The following is a 24,842-nucleotide window of genomic DNA, read 5'->3' on the forward strand; positions in this document are numbered from 1 at the left end:
CTGTTTCTCTGATGCTGATGTTTTCTGATGCTTGTGTTTTTTTTTTGATTAAAGGCAAGGCAATGCAAGGCAAGTTTATTTGTATAGCACAATTCAACACAAGGTAATTCAAAGTGCTTTACATCAACATTAAAAGTGGCAAGACACAATTAAACAGTACACTTTGTAACTTCAAAAAAGTTTGTTTGAAGTTAAACAGTAAATAACAAATAAAATGACAAGAAGAGAGGTAAAATAATACAAAGCACAAGTTGTTAAAAAGTAAGGGCAGTAGAGTACAGCAGCAGGTAAGTATTTAATTTAAGCAGTGGTGGACAGTAACGGAGTAAATTTACTTGAGTACTGTACTTAAGTACATATCCAGAGGATTTGTACTTTACTTGAGTATTAGATTTCTCTGGTACTTATTACTCTTACTTGAATACATTTCCAAGACAAATATTTTTACTTTTACTCGAGTAAATTTCTAGGAAGGCTGAAAAGTACTCGTTACTTTCAGGTCTGCTCTTTTTTCTTCTTCCCTAAATTCCTATTGGACACAAGCTGTTTTTGTCAAAGGAGGAGACCTATCACAGTGCACGCTCTCCACTGGGATGTACGTAAAGTGGAAATACGTCAAGCCTCCTCAAAACGATACCGCCAAAGTAGCTTGCGTTTGTCAAGACAGAGCCGCAACAAGTGAAGACAGAGCCGCAACAATGGCTACGCCTGCGTCAGGAGAAGAAAGACAATCCGCTGAGTCGTCTGAGTCTGATAATGAGCCGGACTCGGAGCAGGGACTTTCACAAAATCCTTGGCCGTATCTCAACTTAATGTTTGAGTTCGACCGAGTAAAAAACGAGGGCACAGACAAACCACAGACAATATTAAGAAATTAAATTAAATTAAAATTAAAAAATATAGTAATTTACTGATGTGGAAAATAAGAAATGTACTCTTACTCTTACTCTTACTTTTACTTAAAGTAAATTTAAAAGCATTTACTTTTGGATACTTAAGTACCTTTAAAAACAAGTACTTTTCTACTCTTACTCAAGTAATATTTTGACTGAGCTACTTTTACTTGTAACGGAGTAAATTTTGACCAGTAATATTTGTACTCTTACTCAAGTACTGGGGTCGAGTACTCTGTCCACCTCTGAATTTAGGATCACGCTTCAGTAAACAGTGATGTTTTTAGGCCGGATTTAAAGGAGCTGACAGTTGGAGCAGACCTCAGGTCTACAGGAAGTTTGTTCCACCGGTGAGGAGCAGAATAACTGAACTGCCTCACCTTGCTTGGTTCTGGTTCTTGGGAACCACAACAAACCAGATCCAGATGAACCTCAGGGGTCTGGGAGCTTCATAGGAACTAACAGATCCAGCATGTATTTTGGTCCAAGACCATTCAGTGCTTTGTAGACCAGCAGTAAGATTTTAAACTCTATCCAGGAAGCCAGTGTAGCGATTTCATGACCGGTGTAATGTGGTCCAGTTTCCTGGTGTTTATATTATATCTAATCACTTTTATCTCTTTTTTTGTGTTGCTAAGCGTTATGAGAGGACCTTTGTTATGATTTGACGCTATACAAATAAATTTAATATAATTGAATTGAATTATTCCATACTTTTTTTTTCCCAACTTTATTGAAGCAAAAGACATAAGTATACACAGAATTGAGAGCAACATCAGACATATGTGTATACAACATAAACTACACAATTATACAGTCACAAATACGCCAGGGGAATTAGTCATTGTCAAAGAAGAAAAAAAATTAAACAAATATCTTATATAGCTTACAAAGGTCATAAGTTTTAACAGCTTTTTTATTTACAGAATTAGATATGGAGAATATGTATTGTTTGATATATGTGGACAGCTCCGGAAAATTCGGCTTTTTATTTAAAAATGTTGATCTGTGGATATAGAATTTAGTTAAAATAACGAGCAAATTGATCAAATAAAATTTACAGTTGAGATTCCTGTCAAATTCAATATATCCAAACAACACATTTTTCCAGCACAAATTAAATTGGGGGTAGATGTGATCTACAATAAAGCGGGACAATTTACTCCACAGTTTTTTTTGTGTACAGGCAAGACCAAAATAAATGAATCAGTGTTTCATTGGGAAAACCACAAAAAGTACAACTCACATCAATGTCTTTCTTAAGTCTCTGTAAATAATGATTGGTAGGATAGAATCTGTGTAGCATTTTAAAGGAAATCTCCTTGACTTTATTAGTCAGGAAACACTTCTGTGGTAATAGTCAGACTTTTTCCAAATTAATGTTTCCAACAAAAGAAGACCAGTAAGATAGTGAAGAAGGTGTACTGATGATGTCTTGTTGAAAATGCTTACGAATATGAATTATTTCATACACTGCATAGACCATGGATCTATATTATTAACGGCATAGATTTACTGACGCTATGACGTCACGGCAGCTCACGTCGTATCCCGTCCGGCAACGTCATGACGTCACCCTGCATCCTCGGCTGGACCAGTCGCAGCCATTTTACTCCGCGAAATAAACTTCAACCTCAATGCCAGACTGGGGGGGGGGAAATAAACAAAACTAAGTACTCAACATTACTGAGTTTGCATTAATGGATATTTCCGTGTGAGCCCCAGCTCGAATGGATTCTGGCTTCGCCTCGTCACAGTTCGGTAAGAGCGCAGAGCCGCGGCGTTGCGGGGCTTGTTTTTAGCCTGTTATCGTGTGAGAGCTCCAGGAGCTGACTAGAATCCGAGGAGGTGGTTGTTGGGGATGAGGGAAGAGGTTTCTGTGTCAGGAAGACTTGAGACGGGGCAACACCGCACCGGGAAGCTTTTATGCTTTTTTATTTCTTCCTAGAAATGATAAGCCATGAAAAACGCCTCAGTCACCTTTTTCTGTTCAGGACTGTTTACAACTAAGTCACCTGTCAGGTTTAAAGTAGCTGGCAGCTTTAGCTGATCCCACACCCATCCACATCTGGGATAGGAGTCCATCTAAAAATTAATGAATAAATAAATCATGTTTTAACACACGGGCCACTTAAGGTAAGAAAATATAATCTGAACCCTGCAAATTGTACGTATGATTTTTTTTCTTCTTCATAATATTATTGTGTGCGCTTATGCCGCGTTCCATTTGTCCTCGGAAGTGGGGATTTCCCAGTTCCCAGTCGGAATTTTCAACTGGAACGCCCCTCGAAGTGGGATTTCCCACTGGGAAAGTGGGAGAGTCTTCACCACCCCCGAGTTCACATTCCAAGATGGCTGCCCCGGTTGTAAACAGTAGAAGAGAGCTCTGTAAAAATTCGTAGCACTTCTTTCTAGTTTTGGTCATACTAGATCAGTCATATACAAGTATTGTTCAGCATATATATGCTGCTATAGTGTAATTTACATTTTTCATGTGATATATGCGAACTACAATCTTGTTTTCCTACTTTGTAACTGGAACGCTGATAACTCGGCTGTGACGTCATTCCCAGTTCCGAGTTCCGACTTCCGAGGTAAATGGAACGCAGCATTATTTCTGATACTTGAGCCCGACTGCTGTCTGAGTCAATCTAAGGCAAGTCACGGTAACAGTGGGTATGATTTTTGTATTTTTTATTTTTTTCCCCCCTGCACCAAACCCTTAAGAAAATTAAAATGCCTGATAATCAATGGAAGTGTGGAAAGAGGTAATGCTGCAGCAGATCCAATGTGATCCCCGTCGGTGTGACTCATGCGGTCAGGCAGGATGTGGTGGTTTCAGAGGCTGTTTCAACAACTCGGCCTCTTGTGAGAAAATTCGCGTTAACTTAAAGCAACCACTCATGCTTGAGGGGAAAAGCGTTTACCCCAAGGCCTTAAATGTTTTAGATCCCTGTGTGATTTGCTTCTCTCGGCCTCACAGCGGAGCATTAAGCCTGAATTATGGTTCCGCGTTAAATCGACGCCGTAGGGTTCGGCGTATGGTGCGCGTCGCCGCGTACCCTACGCCGTAGGCTCTGCGTTGGTGTAACGCTGAACCATAAATCAGCCTTTACTTTGCAGGATCCCTCTGCGTCTTGTGGAAAATTTTTATTGAAAAGAAACCTGTTCTCTGCAGAGCTGATGTTTGTCTGTGTAGCCGTGGTAATGCAGTAGTCCATGTTTTCTTAAGTGTCACAATAGGTGACCTCATTTATTTGTCTTAACAGTGCTTTTTATAAGTTGTTTTTGTTTTTTTAAGCAACGCCTACAAAGGCAGGGAGGAAGGAAACGACACATGAGCCAAGGCAATGACAGAATCTGAGTCTTATCTTGAAGAAAAGCAGATGCTTTTATTTGGACAAGATGTAATCTATAAACAACAGATTCAAACTGTAGTTTAGAGAGGAGTGGTTGAAGTTTGAATAATGTATTTGTGTGCTTTCTTTAGCATACTTCACTTTGTCACTTGACTTGAAATTTCATCATATGATATGGGGGGTCCATCCATCCATCCATCCATCCATCCATCCATCTATCCATTTATTCCTGGGATAGACTGATTGTGTTACTGAGAGGGGTCAACACACAAAAAAAAGCTGGGAAAAAGAAACTACTCTGGTTACAGATTGTAAGGATCCACTCCAGGGTGCTTGCGCAAGTCTTGAAAGTCTTAATAAGTATGGAATTTTGAAACACTGTTTTCCAGACCTTGAAAAGTCTTGAATTTTGTGTGAAAGTCTTAATAAAGTATGGGGAAAAAATGTATGGTAGAATTTTACAGTATGCTCAAAGGCATTGTGAAATGAGAAATAGAAAGGTAGGCTATAGCCTAAAACTTATAATTTTACTAACTAGTCACGTACTGTCTTCACCTAAAGGAATAATATCCAATCAACGCTTGCCTAGCCTACTCTGGAACATTTCGTGATGTTACTGCTGAGGTCGATTGCCTAGTGGTCAACAGAAATGGGTTGTTGCGTGTTTTCAAATTTATGGCTACAACACCCGAAATTTACAAGTGCGTCTTGGGAAAAAAAATATCGGTTTTAAAAAAGTCTGGGAAAAGTCTGGAATTTTAATTTGGAAAAAGAGCAAGCACCCTGCACTCATTCTTGCCAAGTTGTTCAGTTCAATGCCCAGGCATAATTGTGGTGTTGTTGTGTTTGATATAGCCCTCTCATATCTTTGTCACGAGGGATTGCTGCATCTACGTGTCATGCATACGATGCATACATGCACACCCCTTCCAGCTGTCGAAGAGACCAGGATTCATGTGCTCGAGCACAGAATGGAGGACTCACACTAACCAGATCAAAAATACGATCGGGATATATTTTTATCCGTGCTTGAAAATGATGAATAAGGAGTCATAGTGAAAAATGGATACCAATAAAGGCTATGCTGCCAAGCGTACTAATCACATTTCTTGTAGTCTATGTCAATCCCAATGGATCATTAGATTTTGAGGACGATACGACAAACTTCAGCAGACATACTGTATGTTGCTGGTTTGACGTAAAAGCATAAATCATGCCCAATATCTTCCTGACAGTTTGATATACAACATTATTACAAATGAGATCAGACAGACTTCTTTTTTTAAATATCTTGTGGTCTTCTCAGTGGCCAGGAGATATTTCATCAATGTCATATTTATTCTGTGAAATGTTGCTCAGCTCGCGTGCTATTTCTGGAAGATACTCAGATGTCCAGGTCATACGTTGTTATCATCTTTTTACACAGTAATCCATGTTTGGTTTTTATTTATTTATTTATAGTCACTGATTAGTATATCCTCGTCATCGTATGAATAGCCAAAACTGTTAAAGTTAAATGGCCTTCTAACCAAAGCAGCAGATTTAATTTCTGCCATTCTCTTGGTGATGTGTGTGTGGTACCGCTTTTGACTACTTTATCACCGACATTCCTCACATTCAGGCCTATTTGTAGTAGAGTTGACCTGTGACATCCTTCTCTCGCTGAGCAGACTTGCTGCTGTTTTGCAAACACAAGTCTGTGGTTGTAGTTTATTTATCTAGAGTGACTCGTAAGTCAGCAAGCTTGTTTTTGTTGAAATTATGACTTTGAAAAAAAAAAAAAAAAGTTATACAAAATGGTTTCCTACCTGGGTGCTACTTTTTACATATTTATCATTCTTATCATTCAGCGCCCAATCAACATTCAAAGTGTGATTGTAAACCATCTCACCTGTGAGAGAGTGAACAGCCTAAGGTGACACGTACCACAAACACTGTCATCTGCCTGCAAAAAATGTTGGCTTCATCACACTGTATATCAAAACATGGATAAAACCTGAAACCAGTTTTTGTTTTTAGTTAATCTTGGAATCGGCTGCATTCGTTTGAGATGTAGCACTTGTTCCAGTCAACAGAAAAAATCTGTTGCATAAAGGTTGTAAAACATTTCTTTTAGTAACTCTCCACAGGAGAATTCATTTGTGTTGTTGTTTTTTACTTTTCACCGTTTTTGTTTTTTTTCTTTGATGATGAGGGCGTGGGACTCTGAGGATGGTTTTGTCAGTCAGCTTGTTGAAGCTTCTGCTGGTGCTTTTCATACCGGTACTCTTAAAGTCCTTTGTTCTGTGTACATTGTCTGGTTTATGTATTTCTTTTTTGTTCTTCATATCTGAACAATACAAATGAGTCATCTTTCTATGGTATTTGGGCACAACTCCAGCTCTCTAGAACTGTTATTCATTATAACTGATACTAAAACATTTGTTTAAAACACCATTCAAACTCATGTTCAGACTATATCACCATAACCCTGTGTTGGAAGGCATTACTCTTGTGCGAGAACAGTGTTTGCTCTGGAGGTTATCTGAAGTTATGACAGCCACATGGTTTCTTCACTGTTATCTGTAAACCTTTGCATCTAAGTTTAACCTAATTACCAACCTGTTTTTGTTTTGTTTTTGTAGATAGTAGTTTTATAAATATCCCTCCCATGGAATATTTATGTCTCATAGACTGCGTTTACATGCAGTCAATAACCCTTTTAAAACCGGAATATTAGCAATAACCCGGTTTTGCACGGCCATGTAAACACCAAAAACCCCTTTTGAATAACCAGAATTTGCTCATATTCCGGTTTTTAAAAACCTGAATATGACCCCTGCGTTACTCCTTTTCTAACCCGAATATTTGGTCATGTATACGCCTAACGGGATATCCCCATCAAAAGGAACATGAATTTGTTTTCTGCGCATGTTCTTTTTGCAGGGAATCTTGGTCTTTTGAGTCCAGGACGTACTTATAAACATGGAGAAACGTAAGACCAGGAGGAGACTAATCACTTCATAAATGTAATGAAAAATATGAACATTTTGTCATTTGTAGACGGTAGAAAGTACAGCGATAGCGAGATTTACAAAAAGGTGAGTGAAAAGTTGCGCAAAGCAGGATTTGTACGAACGCCAGACCAGATCAAGCACCGCTGGAATACGCTGAAAAAGGCGAACTACAGGGCCAAGAAACAAAACGGTACCAGCGGGGCCGATTATCCGCCGTGCTGCTGTTATTGTTGTTGTTTTGAATTTGGATACAGGAAGAAGAAGCGGAAATGACGGGAATTGCGTCATGATGTTCTCCACGCGTCGCTGGTTTGATCGAGATCTCCCAAATGATTAATCACCATGTATACAGGGATAGCCCTGTTTGCTCACGCATGTAAACGGAATATTCCGAATGTTTCAGTAACCGGAATATTAAGCTGGGCATACACTGTGCAATATTTTAAATCGTTTGAGACAGCCCCATCTCACACTGCACGACTGGAGTTCAAAAGTTCACAGCCCACGAATTATGGTCTCACACTGTACGACACTGTACGACCCGATGCTCTGATGCGACCCGTCTGCTCACACTATACGATCATAATCCTCCCGTCGGACCTCTGTTACTGGAACTCGAGGCCGGTTTTGGGGCAGGGGGGGGCTGTGCCCACCCAAACGTGCGTCCTGCCCACCCAGTCAAAGGTTATGGGGATCCTTTATTTTTTTACAATTAAATTTTTTTTATATATATAAAAAAAATCACAAAATATTTGTACCGTTTCTGATTGGGTGGGCACTGCGCATCATTTTAAGACACAACAATGAACGCATACCGCAAAAGTTGTGTCTCGGCGGAGGGACCCGGCGTCCCAGCAAAATGAGCACAACAGAGTTCAAAACAGCACACAAAGCGCACACTAAATGGCTGATTTATGGTTGCGCGTTACACCAACGCAGAGCCTACGGCGTAAGCTCTGCGTTGGTGTAACGCGGAACCATAAATCAGCCATAAATCAGCCTTTAGCAATCTGCGAAAGGATGAGTCCAATCGGGTCGTAGCTGCTTCAACTGTGCAATACCTTCACGAGGAGCGACCAGGATTTCAAACACGTTTGATTTTCTTGCGAGCACACGATTTCGTGATCGGGAGCTCGTCGTGAGGTGTTACTCTCTCGTCGTTACCCCACGTATACTGCACGAGGCACGAGCAACGATTGGGTCGAAATCTGGCCCGATCCAAAAAATAGTCGCACGACTGGAAAATCGGCTCAAAACGAGCCGATAATCGCACAGTGTATGCCCGGCTTTAGCAATAACCCGAATTTTGACTGCATGTAAACGTAGTCATAGTGGTCCTCAATTAAAGGTGGTAATGTTTTTGTCCAAAATTTGTGTAAAACATGTTGAGTCAAGATTTTCATACAGACAGATGACATTGTAAAACTGCGAACAATACTGATAGATTGAGTGTTTTAGTTAGCAACAGTAACTTAGGGAGGGGGAACTTCTCGTAAGGTCAAGGCAAGCCAAAAGAGGTGGATTTAATTATATGGTAAACTGTGGTGTAGTTTTCCTGGTAAGAATACATTGTAAATCAAAACAGATTGAAAAGAAGTGCATGATCTGAGGCATTGAATCAAGCAAACAATTTAATTTCTGCAAGATCAGCACTGAGCTAAAGGTCTTGCACACCAGATGTTTCATGTTCACTTTCTTTTTTAAGTCAATACAGGTTTCCACATCAACCACATAACTTCACCGGTTGATAATGTGGCTTATTTGTTGGAACAGAGGTTCATTTTGAAGTTTTCACTTCCAACAGAAACATAACTGACCAGATTGACCACGGCAACCGTCCTCTCCAATAAAAATAAATGAATCATAGATGCGCTGTACACAGACCAATAGATTTTAAATAATGATGAAAAGAAATGTGGTTATTATCTCAGATGTGCCTCTTTCAGCTTCTCCAGATCAATGGGCTCTCTGAAATTACTCCTCTACTTTTTCAAGCTTGGAGCTAGCAGTTGCAGTAGTTCTTTATTGTCCGAAAGACATTCTGACGTACATCTTGAAACAATTGTGGTATAATTTCATGTCCTGAATAAAGCAGTCGAGCTCAGAAACGTCTGCTCCATTCTTCAAAATGGGACGTACACAGATATCTAGATTTTCCCACTTTTATATATTATTTTGTCAGTAAAAGCAGTGTACCGGTAAGAGATCATCATCACTCAACACTGACTAAGTCCAAGACAAGGGGAATTGTACAAGTTTAGAAACTCATCCAGTGATTAAGACAACACTAAAGAAAATGTGGGTGTAAAAGCACCCTGGAGCAGCTCAGCAGAAGTGAAACTAGGGTACCTAAACTTAAAGATTTCAACTTTCCAGAGTGGTGATAGTGGTATTAAGGGTTTATCACAAACTAACAGCAAAAACATTTGTGATGCTGTACTTTACCTGATATAAATAAAAAAGAAAGCAAAACACTTCAAGCTAATGCCACTTCATAAAAGACAGCAGCATTGTAAGTGGAGGTCTAACAAGTACATCTGGAGCTGTTTGAGTGCTTGGATGCAAACGCAACTAATTTTTACTGCACACTACTTCCTCAGTACGCTCCTGAACACTGTTGTTCTGGTTCAAGAATAATTTTACTGTAGAAATTCAATCAAGGCTGTTTTGTTTTTAGCTCTCGTTAACATTTGCTATAGTGACGGGTTGTGTAAACAAGATGGCATTTGTGTGTGGACAGAAAAGAGTTGGCGCTAGGGGTGGGTATTGGGAAGGACCTCACGATACGATACGCATCACGATACTTGAGCCACGATACGATACACATTGCGATATCCCGATTATGCGATATCCCGATTATTATATTCTACATAGTTCACCGAAAAATTTAAAAATGCATTACACATCTTAAAATCCAAGTTGTATATATGTACATCAGATGATAGTGATGGATCTTAAAATCCGAGTTGCACGTTCATCAGATTATAGTGACAATTCATGGGACAAACTGAGTCAAAACAATGTTTTATTATAACTATACAAGCTAAAGTTACAATATATTTGTATATGTTTTTCATATTATTTACATCATATGAAATTAACATTAAATTTAGTATGAGGTTGCTTTAATTATGTGGCAAATGATAATAAACACAAGAAAGATGGGTACTAATACCAAGGACAGGCACAGTGATCAGTCAGTATAGATAAAAATCCATAAATAAATAAACCTCTGTCCATTATTTTTCATTTTTTAAGGACAGGCAATTGTGTTATATCAAAAATAAATTATAAAATGAAATAAAACGTGAAATAAAACCTGAGCTCAGTGCAGGGCCCTCCCAGGGTTGGTAGAGAGTGGCAATGCCCAGGACTGTCACTTAAGTAGGAGCACAGGGTGATATAATGGGAAAAAGACCGGGGATAAAAAAAAAAAAAAAAAAAAAAAAAAAATCGATATTCAAATTTTGAATATCGATATTGAATCAGCTGGAAAAGTATCGCAATATATATTGCCATATCGATATTTTTGCCCACCCCTAGTTGGCGCTGTTTCTTTTTATATCAGTTGTAGCACAGTTCAATGTTGATGATTGACAGAGGTGTGGGTGATGGACACACCCTGTGGCAAAAACATGCAGCATTCCTCTGACTCCATTGTCTCATATCAGCTTCCAGCCAAACCTTTTTATGAGTGCGTAGTCATTAATTATGGAAACCTGTTTTTTTAAAATAGAGCTCAGTACACTTTTAGCAATAGCTCACCCTCTGTTGCTTTTAAAATCCTAGAAATGTGTTTGAGTGTATGGGTACAGGGTTTGGGTATTGCCCTTTTATGAAACGCATAGTACTTGTTTCCCCGTGTCATGAAAGCTGCAGTGGAGGGCTGAGTTACACGCCGGGCCTGCCATCTGGATGTGCTCTTTTATTCTGCAAAGGCAGCATGATGTTTATCCTGCAAAGCCTTGTCATCCGTGACAACTGTTTGTTCCTTACTGCATCTTTAGCTAACCTCTCTCCTGCTCCAACCTGCTTCCACTCACAGATCTGTCTGCTGGAATGTTGCGGCCCCTCCTGCAGATGAACCCACCGCCGTTATCTTTGTCAGTTCTGATTTTCAAAGAGTTCTGACCCGCCAAATCTGATTTTTAAAAGTGTATTTGTAAGTACTGTTACTGGAAGCTTGCAAAATCTCTCTCTAGGAAAGTTTAAACAAGATTTAAATCTTCATTAAACTGCCTCAGATTGCAGAGGTTTTTGTGCAAATAAAATCCACATAAAAAAAAAAGTTGCAGTGTATATAAAGGTCATATTTACTCCATACAAATCTTCAACCTAAAGTACAGTGTTGTACATAATATTTGAGGGCAGAAAAAAACAATCTGATCTACTGTTAGAAATATTAAGCTTTTAAATGTTCATATTTGGTCTTTACAGTAACACGTGGTACGAAAGAGCAGTTTATTCCACAAGGATACAAAGCGCAGACTTTAAGGAAAAACATTTTGACAGTCTGGTAAAGTGCTTATATTCTTTACATAATCATATTCCTTCTTTGTTTTATTTCTAAAACTTAGGGCATCTGACATGTCTTTTCTTATTAGGCCAATGGCAAGAAACATTACTTGGATAACTGTAAAATATGTTGTGGTTGAGCTACTTAGGTTTAGGCGGTATACCAGTGATATAAGATACTGTATCCTTTTATTTTAGGATTTTTGTAGTTAACATATTGCAATGTCAACATGCACTTTATGTTGCTTTAAACCACTATTTTTAAGTCCGTAGAAGACATCAGAGCTTTCCCATCTGATGCTACCTCCTTAACTTGACCTTCTCTCTGCATCTGCACCTCTCTCCTCTCAGTGGTGCATTAGACCCATGTGGGGAAATTAAATTTCCCACATCCGTTCCAGGTAAAAATTCTAAGACGAAGTCAGTCATTCTGACTTTATACACCCAGAATTATAAATATAAATTTTTATTTTTTAAGAGGAAATACCGTCACAATTTGAATTTTGTTAACTTGCAGAGCATATTAGAAGGGGTTTTGCTGCAAAAAGTGCAAGGTATGTGAGAATGGTTTGTTCATCTTTTCACTCATTCGGTATGGCTATGTGCACTTCTAAATTGAGCTATTGGCACTAAGTTCACAAGAAAATCCAAGTACAAATGTCCGGAAAGAGAATCAAATTATTTAGTTGGGTGCATTCGACTCCGTGATTCTAGTTGGCGCTACATACCCTTTCGTGTTGACTTTCTTCCGGTTAGTTAGAATAGTTAGTAACTCCTCAATCTCTTCCTACTAGGAGACCCCGCTTATCTACTCATGATCCACTCAACAACTTTGTTGTTCCTCATCCTCTTCTTCTTCTGCTACTGTGTTGTTGTGATGCCGTGACTGTTGTTATTCCCACTTCCGTGGTCTCGTCACTTCCGGAAGGGGGAGTCCCAGGCCAGTCAATAGCTGGACTAAACATGGTTTGCGTATACATGCATGTATATGTATGGCTTTTAATACTTGTATGTCAGTCAGACTAAGGCAGTAATTCCACTTTCTCTTAGTGCATAAATGCACTGATTGACATACATGTTTATGAGAGTTATGTGGTGAAATAGCCTTCTCAGAGCAGGGCTCCAGGCTGCGACCAAATGCTCGCATTTTGCGACCAAAATTTGAGTATGTGCGACTGAATTTCATGTCCACTCGCACACGTGCGACCAGTAAATTTGCCAGTGTTTTTTTATTTTTTTATTTTTTTTACACGTTAAACGTGGAAGGGGTGCGTCAATGAACCCACATATTTGCAGGCCAATGAGTGTGAAAGGGAATGAGTCAGGGGATCTATTTATTTATTTATTTTTTTCATTTAATTTCACCAGCTCAAAGCAGGTATTACGCCCGGACGACATTTAATGCGACACAACGCGCTGCCGCGGCACACATAAAGTTAGAAGAAAGACATGGCGGTTATATTTGGTTTTAGTAACATCATGCTCAGGCAATGAGTCTGCAATGGCCCAGACGGGAGACACATGTAGCTCAGTGCTTAACTTTTATTTTTAATCCACTCTATATTCTTCTGGTTGTTCTCCGATATGTTCCCCTAAAGCCTGAATTATGGTTCCGCCTTAAATCGACGCAGAGCCGCCGCCGTAGCCTACGGCGGCGGCTCTGCGTTGTTGTAACGCGGAACCATAAATCAGCCTTCACCCGGTACATACATAGGTTTCTCTAAACATCTGTCCCTGCTACAGTTTTAATTAAAAGAAAATGTGCTCCAATACAGCAGGTCTCATAATTTTATTTTGAACACTGCCAAAACTCTAACTTAAAACGTAACTAGAACTTAAAATTTGCTTGACACAAATGAAAGTAAAATTTTAACACGTGGGAAAAACCCCTAACCTTTTAAGTGATGTGTGTTATCAGGTTTAATGGCATTTTTAGGTTAGAAATAAGAACATTTCTTGGTAAGATCCTTAGTTATTTGAGTGAAGGCAGTGAATTTGGTCAACTGGTGTAAGTTCAGGGATTTAGTAAAGACACAAGTAGGGAAATGTTATTGGCCAGTACCCCCAATATTTGTACATTTGTTAAGTACTGTGTTTAACAGTTAAATTCATGGCTGAAAGGTTACTAAGCACTTTGTTTCCAAGCACTTTTTTATCATGTGAATGTATGTTTTTTTTATATATAATGACAGCAATGGTGCTGTCAGTTTACTTTATGTTGCGGCATCTTTAAAAGTGCACAATAAAATGTAACACTGCATTTGAAACAGCACATTGTGGTAATTCATGAATCTATTATGAAATACGTATTACTAATACACTGAAATGTAGTAGAAATGTAAAAATTTGGTTAACGTGTCGATAAACGATGTGCGCTCCTAAAATTTCTGATTGTGCCCCTAAAGATTTTCAGTTAGGGGCTACTGTGCTCCTAGTGAAAAAAGTTAGTCTGGAGCCCTGCAGAGGATTTTTTTTAATATTGTGGAGTTGTCGCCACATACTACAACTGCCGTTTTCCAACAAACGATGCATTTTCCAAAAGATCTGAAGGCGACCTCATGTCTGTGCAGTCAGCGCAGTTCTCTTTGTGCTTTTACGCCAGTATGTTTCATGTCTAAAGTTCACTCAACTTGTAGGACACAAATGTTCGGCCTAGCCACACACACATCCACACACTCGGGATGTGTAGATGGGACTGACAAACAGGTTGTCATGTGTGTTGCTTTCAAGCAAAGACAAGTTATCATTTCTGTACCAATGAGGAATTGAAACTTAAATCATCAAAATGATTAAACTCCTAATCATCACTGGTCTCATGAAGTAACAGTTGGGATTAATGAGTTATCTGCAAAAGTAGCAGCTGTCGTTTATGGAAACTCTTATATCACTGAGAATTAGGCTTCATGCCCACTTCTTCCTCCTGGTTTTACTGGGATGTGAGTAATGCCCATTTGTTGTTCGTCTGTTTGTTTATTTGTTTTTATGTATTTTTTCTATTAGCCTTGTGGGCTTATTGTGACATTAACAACTTGCCGATATTAGAAAGTTTCTAAGTTTTGATCTTCCAGGGTTGGTAAAAACATCCACATCAAAGATGTGGTCTTCTAGCATGGTAACTAGTCTTTGAGTAATCAGTGCAGCCCTTCTTCTCCTTCTGTCTTCTGATCTTTCAAAAAAAGAAAAAAATCCATCTGCCATTATTTTGATATTTGGCCAATTGTCCTCAAAAGCATAACATTTGAGTTTTTCCATGTTAATATGTGCATGTTATTAAACTGGTTTACAACCAGGCGCATTGGATTGGTTGCAGAACTATTATGTTTTTGTGAAATGTCAGATATAGCTTCAGAAAACAGCATGAACGTTTCTTTCATTGAAAACCAGACTTTTATTTCTACTGTAAATATACAAGTAAGGACAATGGCTTGATGAACGATGAGATTGAATCATGAGCCAAACTTTTCAAAAAAGTAGATAAATATTGCAGCTTTATATAGATTGTTATGGCAACATATTAGAACTTTACAGGGTCTACCAAATATGGTCTACTAAATATGACAATGTCCTCAGAGAGATATTGTGATGACGACGTGGTTTTTCAACAGGAATCATTACTGACTTCCTACTAGCTTCCAGTCTTTTTTTTTTTTTTATTCACCAGGGCTGCCACGTCTTCCATCTCTTCTGTCTGTTAACAGTTAAGTGTTCAGTTTTTGTCCCGTCGCATGACTCAAAACTTCTTTTTTTGTTGCAGTTTTGTTGATCATGGACTGCATGATGTTTTCGTAGACTAGTCGGAATGAACAATCCTGTTGGAGCGCTGCTCGTCCTTCCTTCCTCTTTTTCCTTTGACATCTGTGCTGCTTTATATGTTTTGAATGTTAATCAGAGTCTTTTTGCGTCTGAGTGGAACCACTGAGATGCCAGTGCGCCATCGGCAATGTCTCTTCCCTCAACCGTGTTCTGTAATCCCGGAGAAACCTACATAAACCAACATAACTGGGAATAATATCAGCTGTGTTGCATAAGACCGAGAGTGCCTGGAGTGTCATTGACTTGATACACGAGACACTAATTGAGTTATCTGTTTTGTATACTAAACACATGTTGTAAAGAGACCGAAAGCGTCTCGGTGCTGTTGATTCATTCTATTTCAAGACTTCCTCTTGTCTTCCACATCAATGCGTATTTTCTCCGAATATAAATATTCAGACCTGAATGCAGCATTGAGTATCAGACAGTTTTATTCAGGCGTATTGAAGTGGTGCTTCATAACTATTCTCCACTTATCTTCAAACACGCTTACTCAAGCAAGATCGCTGCCTCTTCTGTGTGTGTGCGTGCATTTTTATTATATTTGTTATTGGAAGGATTATGATTTTATGAAGGTCTTATAACTCATAAGGCTCAAGTTGCACCAAATGTGGTCTCTTTTTCCATCTGTTCCCCGTCTGTACTTCTGAAAATGGAGCGAGTCTTCTTTTTGTAGATGGTGTTTTGACTTTTGCTTGCTGTTTTATTTCCGTTCAGATTTCTGTTTTTAAATTACATCTGACAACATTACAGAGCTAAAAATGGGTAGCCAGAGGTACAAGAAACCCAGCAACACTAAATGTGTATGGTTATTTGACATGGGAATTTTAAGAAAACACACAATTGTTTGGAATTTTTTGGCTAGTTTTCAAATTATATGGAGCTGCTTACAGGGAGATGGGTCTGTCTTTATTCCTGCAGAGTGAGATTACTTCATCATTTGTGAACCTGGTGTGTTAGTATGCAATGTTACTAGCATTTTTGTCATCCAAATGTGCTTCTGTCACAAATGACGTATGTGCATGTTGGATTTATGATAAGCTAGTGCTACCTGACACTATGCACTTTACCTGAATTTTATTAATTTGTTTTGTTGGTGTTCCACACAGACGATTTTTGATGACTCTACTTCTTGGCTATGTGTCTCTTTATTAGACAATTTCCATCTAAGCTCACAAAGTTTGTTGTTTTGTGGCATTTGGCCAACAGATTTGTACATAACCGACTGTAAGAAGTTAGTTAGGTGCCAAGTGAAACAAAAACATCATATAACATCATAGTTGGATGTTTAAAAATAACTTTACATTAGGGGTGTAACGGTACATGTATTTGTATTGAACCGTTCGGTATAGCGTGTTCGGTTCGGAACGGAGGCGTACCGAACGAGTTTCCACACGGACATATTAAGTAGAGGACCGCACGTTGTGGAGCAGAGCGCTGCTGCAGTTGCGCTCACACCGAGAAAGTATTAAGATTAAAGAAAAAAGCACTAACTAATGAAGAACTAAAGAGCTAAGCACATAATTGTGACAAGTCCAGTGTTTCCCCTACCATCGAGACCCCCCGCCAGGCCTAAAAAAAACCAAAACAATGATCATTTACGTTTATGAGCGCCTCTGCAGTGCTGTTCTGCAAAGGGAGTCAACCTGCTTCGTTGCCTAGTAAAGCCTGAATTATGGTTCGGCGTTAAATCGCCGTAGGATCTGCGTTGGTGTAACGCGGAACCATAAATCAGTCTTAACGATGCGAGTACCGCTGCTGAGAGCGCGGGCATATTATTATACATTATGGGATGTATAGAGTTTGTAGCCAGCCAACTATGGCGCCGGCCAAAAAAAGAAAAAATATCGCTGGCACACGTAGAGCCAATGTTATTTTGTGTGTGTGTAATAAACTAGCACGTTTATATTTTGCATTTTGTTTTTTTACTGTACCGAAAATGAACCGAACCGTGACCTCCAAACCGAGGTACGTACCGAACCAAGATTTTTGTGTACCGTTACACCCGTACTTTACATCCATTTTTTTTAACATTTCCAAGTCCAACAGTGGCTAAACATGTTTCTTCGAGATGTGACATTGTTTGTCTTGTCTTACATGGAAAAGCATACAAACAAATCTGACCTGTTTTTTATGTTTTGATATAGGGGTGGGCGGTACACCGGTGTCATAGTCATCACCGGTGTGACACTGCGCCACGACATGGATTTTGCAATACCGTCAATACCGTAATAAATCAATTATAAAATAATAAGCCTAAATAAGGCGTTAAAAACTTCGGTGATATGCAAGGTTTGCTGCCGTGTTGTGACAGCAAGAGGTGGAAACACAAGCAACCTGTTTCATCACTTAAAAAACACGCACGCCCGTGAATATGAAGAGGCAACCCGGGCCAAAACGAGCGCAAGTGGGACCAGCTGCTGCTGCTGGGACCGCTGCTCCGCTCAGCACCAGCGGAGCAGCAGGCATCGTTTACTGCTGCTACACCTTACGACAAGAGTAGTAAGAAATGCAGGGCTTAAAGTATTCCGGCACCGTGCCGGATCTCTGGCGTACAGAGTTTTTTTTCTCGGCGTGCGAGTTTGACTGCTTAAAAAAAAAAAAAAAAAAAAAAAAAAGGTTTGAGAGAAAAAAAAAGTCTGAGTCAACCGAATTCGTCTACCAATGGAATGAGAGGAAAGCAGCTCTGGCTCAACCAAACTAACACTAGCCAATCAGAAGTAGAGCTGGGCGGGTCTTTGACGGCAGCGGAGCGCAGAGCGCTGTTTCAACCTGCTGGAATACCAGTCACCCACTTCAAGATGGAGAAAAAATTAATGAATGTCAGTTTAAAAGAATCTTTTTGGCCAGAAGAAAAAAAGAGTGACAAAAAAATACCCATAACCATGTTCTTCTCTCGAAAAAACACACCTGTACCGCGGGCTTTAGAAGAAAAAGACGCTACAGCGCGAGTTGGGATGCAGCGGCTCGGAAGAGCAGGGAAATACGTGCGAGGCGGTGCTGATCTCCGCAATCTGAAGCTTTGTATAATAATTATTTAAAAAAAAAAGGGTTGCTACTATGTGAATATCACTATTCACGGGTTCTTTTTGGAACGTAACCCTCTCGAAAAACAAGGGATTACTCTATATGAATACTCATGGCATAAACCTGTCAAGTTTTGGATTTAAAATTAAGGGAAATTTTCCACCACCCGCTGTCCAACCAGCCCAACCGAGGTCCAGTATTAGATTTTAAGACAGGTTTACAAAATATTTAAAATATAATATAATAAAAATAAATATAATATATATGTATATGTAAGATCTTTAGGTTTTTTGCCAAATAAATATGTTGAGAATGCATAATACTCTCATGTCTCAAGGATACTACCATTTACTTATTATATTATAAAAATATTAACCTTATTCACATAAAGGGACAGGACAGGCTACTCCTCCCCAAACGTACCAAAAAATACCGTGATATTATACCGTCACCGTTCAAAAGATGAAAAATACCGTGATATTAATTTTAGGTCATATCGCCCACCCCTATTTTGATATCCTTATCTTGGGCAGCACGGTGGATTAGTGGTTAGCACTGTTGCCTCACAGAAAGAAGTCTTTCTGTGTTTGTATGTTCTAAGTTTGCATGTTCTCCTCATACTTGCTTGGGTTTTCTCCAGGTGGGACTTTTCATATACCAGTGGAAAGATACAGATCCAGGGTTTGTCGTGAGGTCGTAGTGCCAGCCATACCCATTCAATAAACACAAATGTTCTCTTGTGATACGAGTTTGATTCCCCTCCTGTTCACGGTCATTTCCCCTGGTAAGAAGAACATACCGACCCAGTCTTCTGTGGACTTTCAGCGATGATTCATGCAGAAAGATCCAAGATCCACCATTAGAATTGCTAATAATACATTGGATCAACAAGCTTTTACTGCAAAACCAACAACAGTCATTCACTGACGTTTCTACCCGACTGCAGACCATTTTGGATGTCTTGTTTATACTAGTCAGGTTGGCACTCTGCCTGCATCACATACTTTGTGTTAGATAGCATGTATACATATCCGACAGTATCCAAAGGTGTGTCTCCATTGTTACCTCAATTTTTTTAATCAAAGAGGAAAATGATTAGGATGGCTGATCCGGCTTATCATCATGTTCTTTAGGATCAAGAAAGGAAGGAAACGACAGGGATGATCCAAAGTTCACTCAAACAAGCTTCTGGGACACCCAACAGAGATAAACGCTTGACTGGGGTCATCCAATACACACACTAGTTACTGACACAGCCTATAATTTACAAAGAAAATGACTTTGTTCAACAATGCAATAATTGATTGTGACCAAAAGAAGACATTTAACCCAGAGCCATTTTCTACGGTATATAAAGGGCAATTTATAGCCTTAACCTGCTGTTTGAGTGACACCTTAGCATTATTTCCACTCCGGGTGGTATTTGGAAATAATATTATTGGGTATTTGTGTTGATATTAATTGTTAGAGTAGTGAATGTAAATGGACACTTATGATGTGGATGCATAAATAAACAGAAACAATTGTCAGTAGAGAGACCTACCACATTTCCTACAATCTGATCTAAAGCCATGAGACCAAGTTGATTTTCAAGCCAAAAGCAACACATTGTAACGGTAACTAAAGAATAGTTAGCTCCTGGAACAGATGCATGTGGGTTCTGCCAAAGGGGGATAATTGATATAGGCTACGTGTTGGATATCCATGGATACTAAACTGTTTGTTTTGGTCCCCAAAATGTTTTACTTCCCTCTGTTTGAAACCACCACAGTGACGTCATCCCTCAGATTATGAAGCCTGTCTAACAGAGAAAACATTCATGCTCAAACTGGTGTTATTTCCCTAGAGTGGCGGGTTTGAAGGAATTATTTGGCGTAATAGCCAACCCGGCTTTTTCAATGGCTAATTTGGGCTCAGGCTGAGTTCTTCCAGATGGCTGAGGTGAAATGCCACCCTTAGCATTTCACCAGTTGGATTGAGGTAGTCATACCAACTGGATGGTGATTATTCTGAATTGCTGGTATATTTGAGTCCATCAGATGTGATTTGAGTGACGCTTTCCTCCCTCTGAGGAGTAGAGCAGTCATCAGATTTACTTCTAACTTCATTCTGTCTTGTTTTTGTTTCCCCACAGGGATTACGGAGACATAACATAAAGGGACGGTGACTCATACTTTACTTGTTTCCCATCCCAAACCCCCGTCCGGACACGGGATGGAGCCCCAGGCTTCCCAGGGGCAGCTTGGAGTAGAGGGGGTTTGTGGGATGTCAAATCTACTGGTCCCCAGTCCCCAGAGCGAGGCAGTGACCCATGAAATGGAGGAACTGTCCCTGCAGCCCACGCTGAATCTGCCTCCACTTAGCGAACGCAAAAATGGTGAGAAAATGCTGCTGCCGTAGGAGCATAACAGCATATGCTCATTACATAAAACTTTTTCTTTTCTTCCCACACTTCCTGTCTTTCTCTTCAGAAGCTATCGAAAGCCCTTTTTGGACATGTGACTGTAAAATAAATGATGTAATAACTAACAATGTTATAAATTTAAGTGATAGCTCATAGTCAACAGGACACAAGCCACATTTGTGTATAAAGAGATGTATTTTGACTAGGGCTGTTCGATTAATCGATTTTAAATCGTAATCGCGATTATGTAATTAGAACGATGTTAAAATGTGAAAATCGTAAAATCGATTTAAAAAAAAAAAAAAAAAATTTAATCTTTTTTTTTTAAACTTTATATTTTATTATATTTTTTAAAACTTTTTTTCAACTTATTTTACAGAGTTTTGCACTTTATTAATTCATTTTTGGTTTAATAAGAGCAAAGTTTGCACTTAAAGCCCAATGGGGCAAATGTTCAATAAAAAAACAGCATATTTGAAATCATTTCTTTGCCTTTTGTCAATTCACAAAATAATCGTAATCGAAAATCGGATTTTGAGAGAAAAAAAATCGAGATTTTATTTTTGGGCAAAATCGAACAGCCCTAATTTTGACCTAGTTTTCAAAAGTACACTCAATGTTCAGATTTAATGAACTGTTAATGCCACGCTTTAGACCCCTTTGATTTATGTCTTTACTTTGTGGAATCTGAACGGCTCGCTGAATTGCATAAATTCAGACTGAGGTGGCATCAGAGTAAGTGACAGGGTTGTATGAGGTTCACGCGTTTGACTTCTTCAGCACTTCAACACCCAAATATATCTTCTCAAGTACACAATGAAATATATCTCTTTTAGACAGAGATTAGGAACACAAATATACAGTATTTGATGTTTTGGGTGATGGATAATGGAATAAGTGAGAAGAGTTTTTTCTTACTACAACACGGCTCGTTGCTTAAAGGAACATTCTGGACTTAAAACTAACCTAGGTTTAATTTTTGGTGATTTGATAATGGACCAAAACAAGTGTGCGAACAGCATATATGTTTACAGCAAAACACCAGTTAATGGTATCACAGGGAGCATTCGAGCAATGTCAAAGTAAACTGCTGTTTTACGCCTCTGACAAGACTCAAAAATCTCCTTCAATTTAAGTGTAAAGTTGCTTTCAATCAACGAAGATCGTGACTAAATATCGTCATCAATGAACCTTTATCACTGAGGAAAACGAGGTGAGACGCAACAAAAATGCTGGTCATGTGACGATAACGATAATTAAATATATAATGCAATACCATAGACAAATAAAAACAAGACTAAAATGTAGATTACAAAATAAAAACTATGCTAAAATGTGTCTTCATTTTCTTTGACCAAAACGAGACGAGACGAAATGTTATAACAAAGATCCTTAATGTCCATGTTTTCAGTAGTTTCCTCTGGTTTAGTTCTGCTGGTGGGTGACGTTAGTCTTCAATCCCAGTCGCTGCAGCGGGGAATCAGATCCAGAAGATGCAGCTGCAGAGTTAGAGGCTGATGCCGTTAACGCAGAGCTCTAGGTTCACGTCAATTAAAAACAAAAGTTACATAGAGAAAGTGACAGTGTAGATGGAGTTCCTGAAATCGCGTCATAAATCTACTTGAGTGGATTGTGGATAATGTCACACAAATGTGTTAACAATAGAGACGAGAGAGTCCTCTTATTCCCCAGAATTGGATCTGTACTTTTCATGACAAAATAGACCATTGTTTTTGGCAGTGAGCATCAACTCACTTCCTTTTATGTCTGTTGACTCTAGTAACAGACCTACAATTGTTTTAACTCCTGATGTTTCTTTAATTTGTGATGGTTTGATGGGTGTATCGTTGTTGTGTGTAACACACCCCTAGTAGAAACAGTTGTAAATCATGCATCTCTACATATAGGATGAATGTGACTTCAGACGAGGCACTGCAGAGACCACACGTGCAGAAATACAGAGATGAAGATGTTTAGTAGTCAGATTATTAGTAAGATTTATCACGACACACTAAAAATCTTCAAGCTAAAAATGTTTTTCACACCATGTAGCTGAACGTGTCTGCTTGTTCTGTGGCCAAGTTAAGATTGGTGTTTTGTCAGAGCTTCTCCACATGCAGGACTCCCATTTGTAGTCCTGTGTTGTTTCTACGCGTCGATGCAGACTGTATTGACTGCTCAATGACCGTCATTCATCAACTACGAAAGAGGGAGCACTTATTTCTCTGTCTGGCGGCGCCTCCATCGTGCACCACAACGCGTCTGGCTGTAATGGTCCCTCATTCAAAGATGGCTTCGATTATTACACATGCACGTACACTCTGAATCAAGTTATCATTTAAAAGATCGGCCCTCGTTTTTCATTAGTCTCACCATGTTGGTGTTGTTGAAGCAGCTGCATGGAGCTGACTGACGCTGATCGATGAGCTGTCGGGTTCAGTGCTGCGTTTCCCAGCTCCTAACCAGACTTCTGGAGCAAAGTCTGGTTTACTTGTCATTCAGTCCAATCCCTGCGGTATTGATTATCATGCTGAAGAAAAAAAAAATCTAATTAGCCAGACACGGTCAACATATTTAGAGTTTTTAATGGGAGCTCTTCCAGACACGATCCAGCATTTTTTTTGCTCAGTGCAGGACTTGATGTTGTCGTTCACCGCGGCCACTGCTGTCTGCAGGAGAGCGCAGTAACACGTCTTAGCTGTGGTTTGGAAAGTTTTCTGTGGAATGTCAACAGTAGTAGCACCCACTCATCATCGTGGCTTTTGTCATTTCCCCTCCAGTGAGAACGCGCACCTCTTACTTTCCATCATCTGAGCCACTCTCAGCACTTTGCCAACCGCAAAGTTCTCTCCCGCTCATATGGGTTTTAGCCACGCAGGTGTTAATCTGCCATCGTGACGGCTCAGGGTCTAAAGTTGCGTGGAGGGAGAGGAAAGCTGGATGGAAAGCGAGAGCCCTGCTGTCAGCAGAATGGAGTCGTGCAGTCTGGGGGCTGACAGCAGACGGGGACAGAAAGTGAAGAACCTTATCGTTAAGAAGTGACCCAGAACCTGAAATCAGCAGAACACTCCTCAATGTAAAACCTCATTTTTGGCTGCTTATCGATAAGGAAACTTACTGCCAAAAATTTAATTTTGTCAAGGAAATCATGATCTAAGTTTTAATCATTCACTTTTCATTGAAGTCCAGTTAAAGGCAGTAAAAACTTTCCATTTATCCGTCCTCATTTGGGAAATTATGTAACATTCTGTGATGATGCTTATTTTCTCTCTTGCTGAATGCAGGCATGTCACAATTATTACATAACAGCATAACAGGATGATGGCCTGTCATCTTGTATAATTGTTACGGTCCCCTCTGTTCATCTGTGTTAAAACGGTTGGACGAAACCAACGGAAACATATTTTCATCAGTCTTTTCACGTCATTTTCCACTCTTTTGGGTTTTGACTGCTGCTCTTCTAATGCCATCATGTCATTCCAACGTCCCCACAGCTACCACCCCCACCCTTCAGCTGTGGTTTCACTGGAGGGAAGAATTACCACCACCAAGTGTTTGCCTCGAGGCATTTAAATCGTAATATGTAACTGACTGCATTTCAATGAACAACATAATGGAATTTTAACCATCTTGGGCATTTTTTTGGAAAGCCAGATGGAAAAACAGTGAATCTTTCTCTATCCCTCTCTAATAAGCATTGTCACAAATAAAAAAAAATGTTAATAAAAGGGGAAGAGTGCAATTTCAGCAAGAAGAGTGAGCTCTCACTTTGCAGGTTTGTGGATTTGTGGGTCTTGCGTCCAGCCACAGCAGAGTCCTTCATAACCTTTCTAAT

The 24,842-nt window shown here is 39.4% G+C and overlaps 1 protein-coding gene across 1 annotated transcript in view; it reads left to right on the forward strand.

The window, feature by feature from the left end:
* The first annotated feature begins 2,497 nt into the window (after window positions 1-2,497).
* Window positions 2,498-24,842, forward strand: part of mrtfba (myocardin related transcription factor Ba) — a 37,538-nt gene continuing 15,193 nt past the window's right edge. Inside the window, exons 1-2 of the mRNA XM_061709263.1 lie at window positions 2,498-2,654; window positions 20,738-20,980. Coding sequence (XP_061565247.1) covers window positions 20,818-20,980 — 163 coding nt within the window. The 5' untranslated portion in view covers window positions 2,498-2,654; window positions 20,738-20,817. The remainder of the gene's footprint in view (window positions 2,655-20,737; window positions 20,981-24,842) is intronic.

This window comes from Cololabis saira, chromosome 19 (genome assembly GCF_033807715.1).
Source record: "Cololabis saira isolate AMF1-May2022 chromosome 19, fColSai1.1, whole genome shotgun sequence".
NCBI classification, from domain to species: Eukaryota; Metazoa; Chordata; class Actinopteri; order Beloniformes; family Belonidae; genus Cololabis; species Cololabis saira.